This window comes from Leuciscus leuciscus, assembly GCF_965113295.1.
Source record: "Leuciscus leuciscus genome assembly, chromosome: 1".
NCBI classification, from domain to species: domain Eukaryota; kingdom Metazoa; phylum Chordata; class Actinopteri; order Cypriniformes; family Leuciscidae; genus Leuciscus; species Leuciscus leuciscus.
The window spans coordinates 25,842,893-25,858,376 of record NC_138725.1 but is presented as its reverse complement, the minus strand read 5'-3'; the positions used below and the strand labels follow the sequence as shown (position 1 = coordinate 25,858,376).

Sequence of the window (15,484 nt, the reverse complement as noted above, 5' to 3'; positions counted from 1 at the left end):
TTCATTAATACTAGGTTTATAAATGTTCATGAACGAGTTTATTCCGTCAGTACACAGTCAGAGAAGGCGTGTACCGTTGAAAAACGTAAGGAGGTGGCCACCATGGTCCTTCCAGACGATTGGTTCACGTACGCCAGGAGGCGGAGGCTTAGCCCCTTCAAAACACGGCGCGTCCTCTCTATTCAGGTAGCAGTTCGCCAGAGAGAGAGAGAGACCCGCCTCCTTCCTTCTTCCAAGGAACCTTCGTTTGCTTTTATTTTCGTTTTCTATTCTAAGTCTTTCTTTTCTTGAAAGTTTACCTCAGTTTGATCATTTCTTACAAACCAAAGAAAACCAACTTAAGGCTAAATCATCTTCGGCTAAGTTGAACGCTCTGAGTTACCATCGCAACGAGCTCCGCCTTGACGACGCACCAGACCACGTGTTCCAGGCTCCTTTACACACCACAGACGCACGAAACGAGGGCCTAAATAAGCGAGGACAAGTAAAGTAAAAACCTTCCATTCTTAAATTCGCAATCTGAAAGAAATGCTGTTTAAGTTGTCTAATAATTACTAGAAACTGTTGGGGTCTCGGTGTGAAGGAATGTTGTAAACTGTCTGTGCCTTTCTTTAAACTCTCTCATTCATTCTTTACGCACACACTTATCCTCACACACACACCCTTACACCCACACGTGCTCTCAAACCAACACGCACACACATACACGCACGCGTTCCTAGGAAAACATACGCACGTGCTTTAAAAACCACACACACCTACCTTTTCACGCTACCATCTTACACACACACCTTAAACTCTCTCCTTTAAACTCTCTCCTTTAAACTCTCTCATTTTCTCTTTCCCTCTCATATATTTTGTTTTATTTTATGTTTTATTTGCGATCGTTTATATTATTTGTTTGTTATGCATATTTACTCTTGCGTGATTGAAATAGTACCTGTAATCTTAGTTGTTTGATTAAAATCCTATAATCTTTGTGAATTGAATCTGTCTCATATTGTTTCATTACTGGAATCCCAGAAAGTGTGATCTCCTACCCAGCTCTACCCTTTATTTTACTATCCAACAATCTAAGTTGTCTAAGACACGAAAATAATTATTCCTTTGTGGCCACAGGAAAATTATTTGTCGTGTTGGAGACAATAGGTTTCTGTTCAGAAATCGTGCATCCGATCTGCCGGACGGATGGCAGGGTTTCCCACACATTCATTCATTTGTGGCGGCCCGCCACAATACCAACGCTGACCGCCACGGATTGATTCCGATTTTTTTACTATTTTAATATGGGTAAAATTGTATTTTATTGTAGAGCTGCGCGCAGCTTGCTCCCTCCTCCCTCTCTCTCTCACAAACTGACAACGGAGGCACGACTAGCCCCTCCTCTTCGAGCACGATCTGAATCAAAACATGAGCATGCGTTAGTTAGAGGACGGATTGTTGCCGGTGCTTAATGCTTATTCCCCCAGCGAAGCCGAAGATTCCAGAATCAATCCGGAGTTGAATGGTTAGTATAATGAACACTGTTGCACAACATAACTCTGAGAAGTTAGTCTATGTTAAACGCTGCCGCGTTTCCATTACAGATTCGCGCAAAACTTTTGCGATTCTTTTCTAAATATCGATAAAAAACTATTGCGAAATGACGGCGTTTCTTTACATTAACCAATGTTATGCGACTAACGTCATTTTTTCCTCTCGCGATCAGTCATTCCAAAAATCATGGCAACGGCAGACATCCCAATTCTCCCGGAAGTTCCGGGAGTCTCCCGCATGTTGATAGCGGCTCCCTAATGCCCGCAAATTACTTAAAATCTCCCGGAATCTAGAGCGAGCGAGCAAGAGCGCGCATACGTAGCGAGAGAGGGAGCGAGAGACCTTGCGTGTGTGTGCTAGTGTGCGTGTACGCCTCACGAAGCGCAAGTACCCAACCAATCAATTGTCAGTGCGGGAGGGCTTTTATCTATATTCCCGAACCGAATCAGAATCGAACCAGACTCACTAAACATTATTATTATTAATCAGACTAGACATTATTATTATTATCTCCAGGTCCAGGTTGGTGTGTGTGTCTGAGTCTGTGTGTGTGTGTCCACCTCCAGGTCCAGGTTGGTGTGTGTGTGTGTGTGTGTGTGTGTGAGCCTGTGTGTGTCTGAGTCTGTGTTTGAGTGTGTGTCTGTGTTTGAATCTGTGTGTGTGTGAGTCTTTTTGAATGTGTGAGTGTGTGTGAGCCTGTGTTTGTTTGTGTGTGTGGGTGTTTGTGTGGGTGGGTGTGTGTATGAGCAAAATTAGCAACAAGTCGTCTCTGGAGCAGTCATAAAGTGTAGCAATGGCATAGCAATGTAGCAATAGTAATATCTTTAAGTTATCTGACACTAAGTGTTGGCAAAGGAAATGTGTACTTGTCAATAAAAATATATGATATATTTAACCCTTTTGTTGTGCACTAATCATCATCATCATCACCCCCCCCCCCCCCCAAACCACCACAAATAGAATCTAATTCTGTGGGAAACACTGGATGGTTGTATGATAAATGAGAATTAACCTCTATCTAAATTCCCCTAATTAAAATATAATTCTATCTACTTATATCAGTAAATTCTACGAGTAATCGTGGAAATTATTGATATACGTTGAGGTCTGACCTATTCCCTTTTTGGAATAATTCGATTTGTGTAAACGGCATATGCATATTCATATCTTATGAATATTATCTCTCATTTGAGCTAATAAATTCCCTAAACTAGAGGCATTGTCGCTACACGTTATTCTATCCTTTTGTTACCTTTTGATCCGTCCTTGTGGGCCCATCTTCCACCCCGCTCTGAGGGCCCTCAGGCTGTTTACAAGACTGTTAATTAAAATAACTTGTCAAAAGAACTATTGTTTTAAATAGATATACAGTAAGGCTTGAGACCTGACTTGGACTTGGCATTTAGGGACTTGTGAACATGTCTGCTGCATTTCAAGGGTGAAACTATTAATAATGTAGACAGACAGCAATCTCATTCAGTGTCAGTCATGTGTGTGGTGAAATATAATTTATTAGGCATTTAAAATCTATATTGATAAAAATGTACAATAACAATGAGTTGGTGATAAAATGAGTAATGAGTTTAAATCAATCATTTTTGGAAGCAAATACAAACATTAACTACAATTGAAAGATTCATGTCTCTCTCAAAAGTTTTATGGTTTCTTCTTCAGCTCCTGAACCATGAGAGCACAAGAACACTACTGTGTTCATAAAAAAAAAAAAAATACTGCTTTCCTTTATAAAAGAGAACTGAGTGATAGAAACAATTAACAATAAAAGTCTGATGTGTTTATCTCCAGTGAATCATTTCATGTGTTTCTCACAGACTGAATCTCTTGATGTGGTGTTGTATTTTCCAGTGTGAATTTTCTGGTGGTCTTTCAGCTCATCTTCTGTAGTAAAAGGACTTCCTGCACTGAAACACACACCGCCGTGTCTTTTCTGCAGTAGAATTATGAATGAATCTTCTCCTTTGTGTGAATCAGTGAAGCTCAATGAAACTGTTTACCACACTGATCACAGTTAAATGGTCTTCAGAATGAGAAGCAGATGTGATTTTAGAGCGAAAGCCTGAGCCGCTTCTTCCCAGTGTGAACTCTCATGTGAATCTTCAGTCTTCATGTGAAGCGTTTTTTACACTGAGGCACATTTTTACCTTTAGTTCTTCCTTTCTTGTTCACGTCCGTCAGGTCTAAAAGAAACATTAAATCAAGTGAGATTTCAGATGAGAGACAAATGTGAAATGAAAAGTGAAGCTCTAAGTCAAGATCACTGATGAGTTCAATAATCATTTTAATCCCATCATATCTGGTCATCAACTGCTGTGCACAATTATGATCTATTTTAATGTCATGAAGATGATTTGTGTTATAAATCACTAGTTTGGTCATGAAACTCTAGATGGCGCATGCTTGACATGTAAACTGTAAGCAATCACATAGTTTCCAACGTCTTTCTAACAAACAGAGGAAGAATCTAGAAGATTCTCATCTCTGTATTCTCATCTCTGTATTGCACCAGAGCAAATACAAAAACATGAACTGCTGTTAGAAAACATGAAAATACTGTTTGACGTTTTATCTTCACCATAATCGGTAATGTCAGAAAGAGAAATTGCTGGGAAACTGCCAGAACACGACCCGGGATTGATTCCGGGATCGATGCCGAGTTGGGGACCTAGTAACATTGTCGTGTTCAGTTCCGGAACGCGCACTGTGTGAGCAAAAGCCGTAATCAATGCCGTGTCGTAATGATGACGCTGAGGCCAGAATCGATCACGTAATCGTAATGCGCAAGTTTATGATCGAAACAGAGAAAAAAATTGCACAAGCGTAGTTTCTCAAGAGAGAAATCGCAGCTCATAATCAAACTTAAGACGCTGCTGAGACATTACATGTCACATCGATGCCATGTGTCTTTACAGGAAGTGTGTGAAAGCACTGACTGATTCCGGAAAATCACTGGCAGTGTGAATGAACCAAAATCAAATGAACCCGGATCAAATCCCGGGTCACTTTATCTGCGTATTTTCCGGAATCTCTGTGTGAAAGGGGCTTAACTTACACAGAAGAGATTTTGTTTCTCTGGGCATAAAGATGAACTACTCACCGTGATCTCAAACTGCGGTGATGTGGTTTCTCCACTGCATGGATCTTCATGTGTATCTTCAGCTGACTTTTAATATAGAAACTCTTTCCACACTGATCACACGTGTGCAGCTTCTCTCCAGTGTGGATCCTCTCATGTCTTTTCAGATTAGCTGACCAATTGAATCTCTTGTCACAGTGTGAACACTTGTAAGGTTTTTCTCCAGTGTGGATCCTCTGGTGCTGTTTTAAACATTGTGCTGTAATAAAAGTCTTCTCACACTCAAAGCACATGTACTCTCTCACACCAGTGTGTATTTTCTGATGACTTTGTAAAGATTTCAGCACTGAAAAACTCTTTCCACACACAGTACATGAATGTGGCTTCTCCTTCGTATGAGATGTCAGGTGTGTCTTTAGGCTTAATGCCCAAAGAAATGTTTTGCCACACTGATCACATGTATACGGCTTCTCTCCAGTGTGGATCCTCTCATGTGTTTTCAGAGTTGATGACCGATTGAATCTCTTGTCACAGTGTGAACACTTGTAAGGTTTTTCTCCAGTGTGGATCCTCTCATGTGTTTTCAGATGGTTTGACTGACTGAAGCTCTTGTCACACTGTAAACACTTGTAAGGTTTTTCTCCAGTGTGGATCATCTCATGTGTTTTCAGATGGTTTGACTGACTGAATCTCGTGTCACACTGTAAACACTTGTAAGGTTTTTCTCCAGTGTGAATGCTCTGGTGCCGTCTTAAATGTTCAGCTGTAGTAAAAGTCTTCTCACACTCAAAGCACATGGACTCTCTCACACCAGTATGAGTTTTCTGATGTCTATGTAAAGATTTCAGCAGTGAAAAACTCTTTCCACACACAGAACATGAATGAGGCTTCTCCTTCGTATGAACTGTCAGGTGGTTCTTCAGGTTTGATGCACTAAAAAATGTTTTCCCGCATTGATCACATATGAACAGCTTTTCTCCAGTGTGGATCTTCATGTGTCGTCTCATGTGAACCTCAAGACTTTGTACGTATCGGAAACTCTTCCCACACTGACCACATGTAAATGGCTTTACTCCAGTGTGAACTCTCATATGAATCTCCCGACTTTGTTTGGATCTGAAACTCTTTTCACATTGATCACATGGGAACGGCTTCTCTCCAGTGTGAACTCTAACATGAATCTCAAAATTATGTTTGGCTGTGAAACTCTTTCCACATTGATCACATGTGAATGGCTTCTCTCCAGTGTGAACTCTCATGTGAATCTCCCGACTTTGTTTGGATGTGAAACTCTTTCCACATTGATCACATGGGAACGGCTTCTCTCCAGTGTGAACTCTAACATGAATCTCAAAATTATGTTTGGCTGTGAAACTCTTTCCACATTGATCACATGTGAACAGCTTCTCTCCAGTGTGAACTCTCATGTGAATCTCAAGACTTTGTTTGTATGTGAAACTCTTTCCACATTGATCACATGGGAACAGCTTCTTACCGGTGTGGATCCTCATGTGAATCTCAAGTTTACGTTTGGCTGTGAAACTCTTTCCACACTGATTACATGAGAATGGCTTCTCTCCAGTGTGGATCCTCATGTGAATCTCAAGACTTTGTTTGCATGTGAAACTCTTCCCACATTGATCACATGTGAACGGCTTCTCTCCAGTGTGGATCCTCATGTGAATCTTAAGACTTAGTTTGTATGTGAAACTCTTCCCACATTGATCACATGGGAACGGCTTCTCTCCGGTGTGGATCCTCATGTGAATCTCAAGATTACGCGTGGTTGCGAAACTCTTTCCACACTGAGTGCAGGTTGTAGATTTCTTTGCTCTTCTTTTCTTTAAAAATGTGCTTTTAGTCTTTGAACGACTCAAAGGTTTTTCTCCAGGCATCTCAGATTCTTTTTCTCCAGGTTTCCTCATATAATGTTTCTCCTCCACTTCACTTCGTTCTCCACTCTCCTCCTTCACTTCACTCAGTTCTCCACTCTCCTCCTTCACTTCACTCAGTTCTTCACTCTCCTTCACTTCACTCAGTTCTTCACTCTCCTCCTTCACTTCCATCAGGTCTGAAATGAAAGAACAAAAAGCTTAATTGCGTTTTCAGTACATCAAAATTCAAAGAGAGAAATATGATTATAAAGTTAAAGGACATAAAGTGAGCCCTAAAAAATTCCCATCATTTTGATGAGTTTTTATAAATGAATTATGCATGTCCCTGAAAATCTCCATGAATGAGGAACATAAATCTTTCAATTATTACTTTTAAAACATTATAGGTACAAATCCCATGTTTCTGTCAAGAGAACTATTAAAATATTTGATTAATGACACACTTATCTAATGTAATAAACACATTAAACATCAAAAACAGTGCCATAATGTTTTCAATTCAAGAACTGTTTTTCTTTTTCAGCTTAACTGTTGTTTATTATAACAGATGACATAATAAACAGCAGGAGATTTAATAGGCTACATACAAAATAATCTATTCTGAAATAAACAATGGTTTGTACTGTATGTAAAATGAATGAAAAAAAGTTGTTAGAAATGTTATGAAAGGACTTCCGGTGTGGCGTGGACGCGGTCAGCAACATAAGTTAGAGGCTCCCAGACGGTCTTACTCCCCCGAAATAAATACTGGTTATCCAGATAGGAAAAGTTGTCATTTATAGAATAAAAGGGGGAAACAAGAGAATGACAAAAGGAACATCGCAACAAAACCCGTAGACCAGGGGTGCCCAATCCTGCTCCTGGCGATCGACTGTCCTGCACAGTTCATCTCCAACCCTAATCAAACACGCCTGAAGCAACCAATTAACCCTCTGAGGTCTGAGCTGTTTTCTGGGCCTGGAGGTGTTCTGACATGCTCTGACATTTGTGTTTTTTTCTGTTACTAGTGACATTTTCATGGCTAAAGTCTAATTACACTGTATTCAGCACAAACTCTGCTACAATAATATATCAGCAGCATGTATGTAAAAGTTTGTAGTTTTGAGATAATGACATTTATGCGTGGTTTGTGAAAATACAAAAAAAAATTGTCACTGAAATAAGGCCATGAAACCCATACTGATTATTTCTTCACAAGACTTTTGAAAATTGTATGACGTAGCCTAGAATATTTGCTCCAAAACTATGTGAAAATCACCCTGACTGCTCATTCAGATAAGACAATATATTGATTTAAAATTTCTAAGACGTGTTTTGTGTGACAAAGCCATATTCGAAGAGGCGTGATCATCTCATGAATATGTAAGCCTTCAACACCTGAGAAAGACAAAGACACTCCCCTAACTGCCCTATTAGGAGCGATCAGGCCCTGTCATTCAGAGCAACCTTGCACAAAGAATGAGGAGATTTAAAAAAGAATGGCTTTTAGATTGTTTGGATTTATTTACAACACAACATAATCCAAAAATACAAATGACAAAAGAGCACATTGAAAACAATGATCCAAAGACAGAGACCTTTGTGCCATTCCTAAAAACATTGTACATACCATTTCCAAGGTGTTTGATTTTCACTTTACCATGTTCATGTACAGAGACTCATGTGAATGTTGAAGTCAGCAGGACTCAGTTGCATCTGGTCCCTGAAAGAAAAGAAAAAAGTGAACATACTGGTATCAAGAGAAACTAGGCCTGCACGATTTTGGGAATACATTTTAGATTTTTCTGGTTAAAATTGCTTTTTAAAATTCACAGAATACACACACACACACACACACAAATGTTTCCAACAATATATAATATAAAGAACACCATATTTGTTGTGCCTTGTAGGCATAAGCTATGTGCAGTACTGCATAAAATAATTTTATTTTACAAAGCAGCCTATAAATCTTCCAAAAGATTTCAGTAACAATGCTAGAGAAAAATATATTGATTATCTTATGTTACTTCAAATGTTTCCATTCGTTATGATGATATGAAATGAGATAATAGTAAAAACATAAAGCCTAATGTTTGGTGCATTTTTCCTTTCAAACGCAATCGCGCTCCAAAATATGATACATTCAAACCCACAGCGCGCTCCAAAATATGATACTCAAACCCACAGCGCGCTCCAAAATATGATACATTATGGTTATACATATCTATGCTTGAGCAGATATCCACAAACAGTATTTAACAGTAAACACGGGTCTAAATAGTATAATATTCACCATATATCTAGCAACAGTTCAACTGCAATGTGAAGTTTATGCAACAATACCATAAACTAATAAGTAAGAATTTCTTACCTTACATCTTTCTTGTCTTCAAATCGCGTTCTTCTTCTTCTGAGTTAAATCCAATGTAAGCTCAGACGTGTCTTCCAAACTCGACGAAAAGCAGAGACTTGTGAAGTGTTTTGGTGTTTTGTGATTGAGGTAACGAGGGCGTTCGCGTCCCATGTGGAGATTTGCATGTGAATCTCTTTTGCGCGAGTGGGCGTGGCCAAATTAAAAGTAATTAGCAAGCGTTTGAGATACTGGACATCCTGTTGGTTTTATACAAATTACTTAAACAGAGAATATTTGTTTTCAGTTTGAATCCGATCATTTAAAAGTACACACTTAAATGTGTATAAAGGTGTATGGCTCATAAATGTGTGAGAAGGATTCGCTGAGTTTTGTTTCAGTTTATAGACGTGCTCAAGAAAAAAAAGTTCACCGCGACGGAGAGGCAGAACGCACACCCTGTTTATTTTCTTTATTTTACAAAAGCACAATGTTTTGATTTGATTGTAAGTGGACACATACAAAAGTAGAAATATCACAGATTCTTTTTTTATATTTCTTTTTTCTGTATAACCATAAATGACGGAGTAATTTAAGTTTATTGTACTACAATGTGAAGAAAATCCAGCAAAACGCGGGGGCGCGTTTTCCGACCTCAGAGGGTTAAGGTCTTCAGAGCACGTCAGGATCACTTGAAAATTAAAGGCAGGTGTGTTTGATTAGGGTTGGAGATGAACTGTGCAGGACAGTCGATCGCCAGGAGCAGGATTGGGCACCCCTGCCGTAGACGAGAAATCTGATTGGAAGTGGAGATACTGGCGACGGTGCTAGCAAGCAAGCTGACCACGAGGCTATGGAAGCTATCCAAGCTAACATTATTGCCGAGATAAAGGCGGTTTGTTTGGACTTGAAAAAAGAATTTACAGAAACAATTGGTCCACTAAAGAAGAAACTGGTGGACTTCAGGGAAGACTTTAGCCAGAAGCTAAGCGCTATCGTTACTGATTTAAAAGAAATTACCGACAGAGTCGAGGAGACGGAGCAGAGAGTGGCTTACATGTAGGAGCGGGGTGCAGAAAACAGTGAGTTGCTTTCCCACACTTTGGCGCTCTAAGACAAACTACAAGCCTGGCTGACGGACTTGGAGTCCCGCTCACGGGCAGATGACGTGACGCATGTTTTTTCTGTAATCAAGTGTAAATGTTTATTGAACTGCATTTCTCTATTAAAACAACACATGCCAGTGGGGCATAGAACATCATTTTATTTAAATATTATGATTTTGGGACGTAAAATTTATTTGGTGTTGTTCATATTTCAAGGTGAATAGCAAAATGTCCTGCGGTGTGACTGTAACATTGATGACTCATCAAATGTAAATATTAGTAAAATAAAGCAGGTATGCTTGGAGCAGCTAATAAATGCCTTGGCATTTTTTTGTATGCATTTACTTACTTAACTTAAGTTTTCAAAATAATAAAAAGTACTAAAATAATATTTACAGTACATTTAGTTTTGAAACACAAATGCTGTCCTGCAGTGTGACATAGGATATTAGATTTTTGTACTGGCAGTTACATGGACAGCCATAGGGGTCCTTTAGTCAAGCCCCCTACCAGGAAGTCCCCCAGATGTTTGGATGTGCTAAGGAGGTTAAAATGTGAGTGTTAATCTCTTATTAATTTGATATATTTTATCATTTCTGTCAGACCATGAACGTGTCCATTTTTGATAGTCCTGTGGTGTGACTGATCTAGACTGATCTAGTTCGAGAATTTTTTTTAAATATTTTAAAAAAAGAATCATATTCAGGTTTAAAACAATGAACTTATTCAGTTACTGTAATGCCCAAGGTCAGTCTTGTATAGCAATTACTCAAAATGGCTGCAAAGGTGAAAAAGTCCTGTGGTGTGACAGCCCGTCCTGTAGTGTGACATAATTAAATCAGATGTCTAGCTAGATTCTCGTCTGTTATGTTTGCAATATTAAACATAAATATAAATATATCTCTGTCTCTATATATATGGGTCAGTGACGTGCCGCACTGATTTGCACTTCCAGGAGCAATAAATATTATATATTTATATAAAATAGGTTTCAAATTATATATATGCTTTAATCTCACATCATTTGTCCTCCTCACTGTTCATAATTGTGTGAAAATTTCAAAAATAGGTAAATTTTAGACTATTAATGTGGTCAAATGTCATACGGTCAAACGGAATTCACTTGAAGTTATTTAAGACAATTGCATTTAAAATTTTTTTTTTTTTTTTTAATGATAAAAATTTTCATTTGGCATATTTTTTCAAGTCTTAAGATAAGCATATTAAAGTATCAGTAAGATAGACCTTTAAGAAATGTCATTAGTATCTAAAACAAATTGTTCCTCAAAGACACATTTTCCCTATGTCATACGGTAAAACAAAGTTTGGAAGCCATTTTGGAACTGAATATTAATGACTTAAGTCATGTGACATGTGATGACATCACTCAGAGGACCCCTGAAGACCAGCCAAGTTGAAAGTAAGTTTAAGATTTTGCTCCTAAATTTCAGGTAATTTCACCTTTTCCAAGTGTGTTACCATGTGTCACAGATTTGGGTGTCATATGGTCAAACGTCAAAAAAGGGTTTAATACATTTAAAATTTGAAAAAATATTGATTTACAGGTGAAATGTAAAGTTTAAAAGTCAAGGCCAAGAGTAAAGGTGGAAGGCGGTGGCCAAGCAACTGCCTGTTATAAATGACAAAGCATGACAAAGCATAAAACTGTCATAAGGACAAACAAAAAATGTCATACAGACAAACGATTTTACTGTATGACATGTTGCTATACCATATGACACAGAGCATTTAACTGAATTATTTAGTTATTTCTTAATTGTTTTATCACATATGTGACCCTGGACCACAAAATCAGTCTTATGTGTATTTTTTTTTAAATTGAGATTTATACATCATCTGAAAGCTGAATACATAATATTCCCATTGATATTAGGTTTGTTAGGATATGACAATATTTGGCCAAGATACAACTATTTGAAAATCTGGAAACTGAGGGTGCAGAAAAATCGAAATATTGAGAAAATCGCCTTTAAAGTTGTCCATTTCTATAGGCGATTGTGCTGCATCCACTCACAAAAATATATTTTTTATATATTTAAGGTGGGAAATTTACTAAATATCTTCATGGATCATGATCTTTACTTAATATCCTGATGATTTTTGGCATAAAAGAAAAATTGATCATTTTTACCCATACAATGTTTTGTTGGCTATTGCCACAAATATACCCGTGCTACTTAAGACTGGTTTTGTGATCCAGGGTCACATATATAGTTTGTACAACTACTATGTATTAATATTAACATATATAATATATTTCTGCCTATTTCAAGCATTTTTTCACATTATTACAGATGCCTCTTTCTAGTAAGGAGAGGGGTGCACGTTTCCGTGCAAAGCTAAGGGCAGATCCTGCAGCTAGAGAGGAGAACCTAGCCAAGAGGAGGGAAAGGTATAACTGTGAGAGTATATGATGTCAGTAATGTCAGGATGTTTTTTTTTTATATAAATTTTTTTTTATATAATTTTTTTTTTTTTTTTTTTTTTAAATATCAAAAAAAGGGAATACAGAGACATTTGAATCCGTAAAACAAAAAGATCAACATTATGCATCCTATATCACATATCAATCATGTTTCTAATACATTAAGTATCCTTTTCAACAGTTTAGATGTCTTTAGAGCTTTTCGATTGTTTTGTATTGAAGTTAGAGAGTCATAAAAAATCTTCAGATCAGTGGAAAATAGTCTAATATTTGGTACAGTCGATATACATTTTGCTTTATGTATATGATATTTTCCAAATAGAATAAGAAGTTTAATTATATTATCCATTTCCAATAAACCAGAATGTAATGTCAGGATGTGCCAGTTTTGTCAGTATAGGCAGTATCTTATCTATAGGCCTGAGTTGAAGTCAGCATCACAATGTTTCTGGAAAGTGGCTTCATATATTTAGATATATTATTCACGTGTGTGTGTGTGTGTGTGTGTGTGTAAATATACATATATATATAAATGTATGTTTGTGTATTTGTATGTATATTTATGAATAAATATCAATAAATGTACGTTTACACGCAGGCAACGGCAGAGGAAACAAGCTGAACAGGGTGATTATTATCGTGCCGTCAAAGAGTTGACAGTAGCTGCACATGCAAAGAGGACGGAACAGTGGAGGCTCAACCAGAGACGATGCAGAGAGAAAAAGAGGCAGGTGGAGGCATTGATGAATCTGACACCAGTGTCTGAGGACTCTTTTGTGGACGAACACCATGACCATCCTGGGCCATCTCAACACTCCTCACCACCTGGGCCGTCTCAACACTCCTCACCACCTGGGCCGTCTCAACACTCCTCACCACCTGGGCCATACTGTTCAACCCCTCATAAACCCCTAAAGATAACAACCTCCAGCAGTCGAACAGGGGTACGTATAAAGAAACTGAGGAGGGAGATAGAACAGCTAAAAAATAATGTTGTGAGAGAAAAGAGAAGAGCAGATAGATTTCGCAAGAAAGCCAACAGGGTGATGACAGCAAAATACAGAAAAGCAAGAAAAAACATGTCAACAAAGGTTTTCAGGAAGGGGCCAGCAAGAAGACAGAGTGTGGTGGAGTTCCTCACTAGAGATGAGAACAGCCGTCTCCTAGCTGGAAAAAAGGACACAGTATCAAAGGATAGGGTCAAAGAACAGCGTCGGGTGTTGACAAAGTCTTTAAAAGAGCTTCATAAAGACTACAATGCAGATGCAGGAGAGGGACGGGCAGTGTCATACCGGCAGTTTGTCCGCCTCCGTCCATTTTATGTAACTGAGCCAAAGGCTAATGACCGAAACACCTGTGCCTGCCTAGACCATGAGAATGTAAGCCTTCTACTCGAGAAACTACACCAGAGTGGCCTTGTAGGCAGTAGAAGTACTTCTGAAGCACTCGCGCACATTGTGTGCGATTTGAAAAGTAGGGCGTGTATGTTTAGGCTGTGTGCAAAGTGCTGCTATAACGATGTGGAGCTACTCCTACCAGACAAAACCCGCCAGGTGTCATGGAGTCAATGGCAGAGGGAGAAGGTCTGCACTGAAGGTAAAACCTATTCACATTTTGTGAAGAAAACTCTGACTGGGACGTGGGAGGATCTCATGAAGAGTTTCAATGAAAAACTCGATGGATTGGCCAAGCATCAGTACACATGGATACATCAGGTGGAACAATGCAGGGCCCTAAAGAACAGTCTCCAAGACCATGAGGCTGTAGTCCACATGGACTTTTCTGAGAACTACGCTTGTAAATTGAATGTTGAGGTCCAGCACTATCATTGGGGGGGGAGTCGAAAACAGGCCACTGTCCACACATGCATGGTTTATACGGCAGAAGGGTCACAAGCTTATGCCACAATCTCTGACTCTTTAAGACATGACGAGCGGGCAGTATGGGCACATCTGAAGCCTGTGTTAGATGAAGTTCAGTTCAGTCCAAGAATTAATACTGTGCACTTCATGAGTGATGGCCCACTAACGCAATATAGGAATAGGAAAAATTTCTACTTGATGTGCACCTTGCCTTTTCTTCGTGGCATTAAGGAGATAACATGGAACTTTTCAGAGAAGGCACATGGAAAAGGCGCGCCAGATGGTGTTGGTGGCTCAATGAAAAGGATTGCCGATGCATTTGTGCTTCAAGGAGGTGATATCCAACACCCTGAAGAGTTGTTTTCCTTTCTGACAAAAGCAAATTCGAGTGTGAAATTCCATTGGGTGTCAGAGGCTGACATCGCCAGGGTGGATGAGGCTGTGCCAGGTGCTTTGCCAGTAGTCAGAGGCACTTTGGGTATTCATCAAGTGACAACAAACACCCCTGGCAAGATCTTCTACAGAGAACTGTCCTGTTTTTGCCATCGAATGGGACTTTCCTGTGAATGTGAATCACCCTCAGTCTTAGATTATAATGCTGAAAAAGCTGCACCCTCCACCACCATTCCGGCACAAGAGGACATGGCTGGAAAGATGGTTTTAGTCTCTTATGACAAAAAGCCTTTTGTTGGGCAGGTACTGAAGATCGTCGGGGAAGAAATCGAGGTCTCCTGTATGCAACAGTCTGGGACGAAGAATTGCTTCATATGGCCCCAAACCCGAGATGTGCTCTTTTACTTCCAATCAGATATCATAGCTGTCATCTCAGAACCAGAACCATCAACCAGTCGAAGCTCAAGATTGTCATCTGAGGACTGGGAAAGATTCATATCGGTCTGAAAAGTATAAGAATGACCAGCTCTTTGTGGTAGTGGTGTGCGTGCGTGTGCGTGGGTGGGGGGAGGGGGATGTTTGTTCATATGCATTAAGAATAACAGGTTTGTCTTCATTTGTAATGGTTTAGTAAAGTGATGAATTTTGTTGTAGCTGAAAGGCAAAAAACTGTGTGAGGAGTTATACATTTGATGAAAGATAATGTTACTGTTTGTCTCCACAATGTTACTGTTATTTGTTATACGTTTTTTGTAAAAAAAGTTATGAATCTTTTGATATGAGCTATTACTGTAAATTATATGAGATTAGGTTGTTCATAACC

At 39.0% G+C, this 15,484-nt stretch overlaps 1 protein-coding gene across 4 annotated transcripts in view; it reads right to left on the bottom strand.

Annotated features, from left to right (window-relative positions):
• Window positions 1–15,484, bottom strand: part of LOC309498471 (uncharacterized protein) — a 180,273-nt gene that overhangs the window by 78,446 nt on the left and 86,343 nt on the right. For 2 of the 4 annotated variants that reach the window (XM_082169236.1, XM_082169235.1), the window contains exons 3-4: window positions 4,649–6,698; window positions 3,007–3,731 (exon numbers count right to left, since the gene is read on the bottom strand). The exons of 1 other annotated variant lie outside the window; for it this stretch is intronic. In XM_082169236.1, the coding sequence (XP_082025362.1) occupies window positions 3,698–3,731; window positions 4,649–6,698 (2,084 nt within the window). In that variant the 3' untranslated portion in view covers window positions 3,007–3,697. Of the gene's footprint in view, window positions 1–3,006; window positions 3,732–4,648; window positions 6,699–15,484 lie in introns of those variants that run through there. One more of the 4 variants, XM_082169237.1, reaches the window with a different exon arrangement.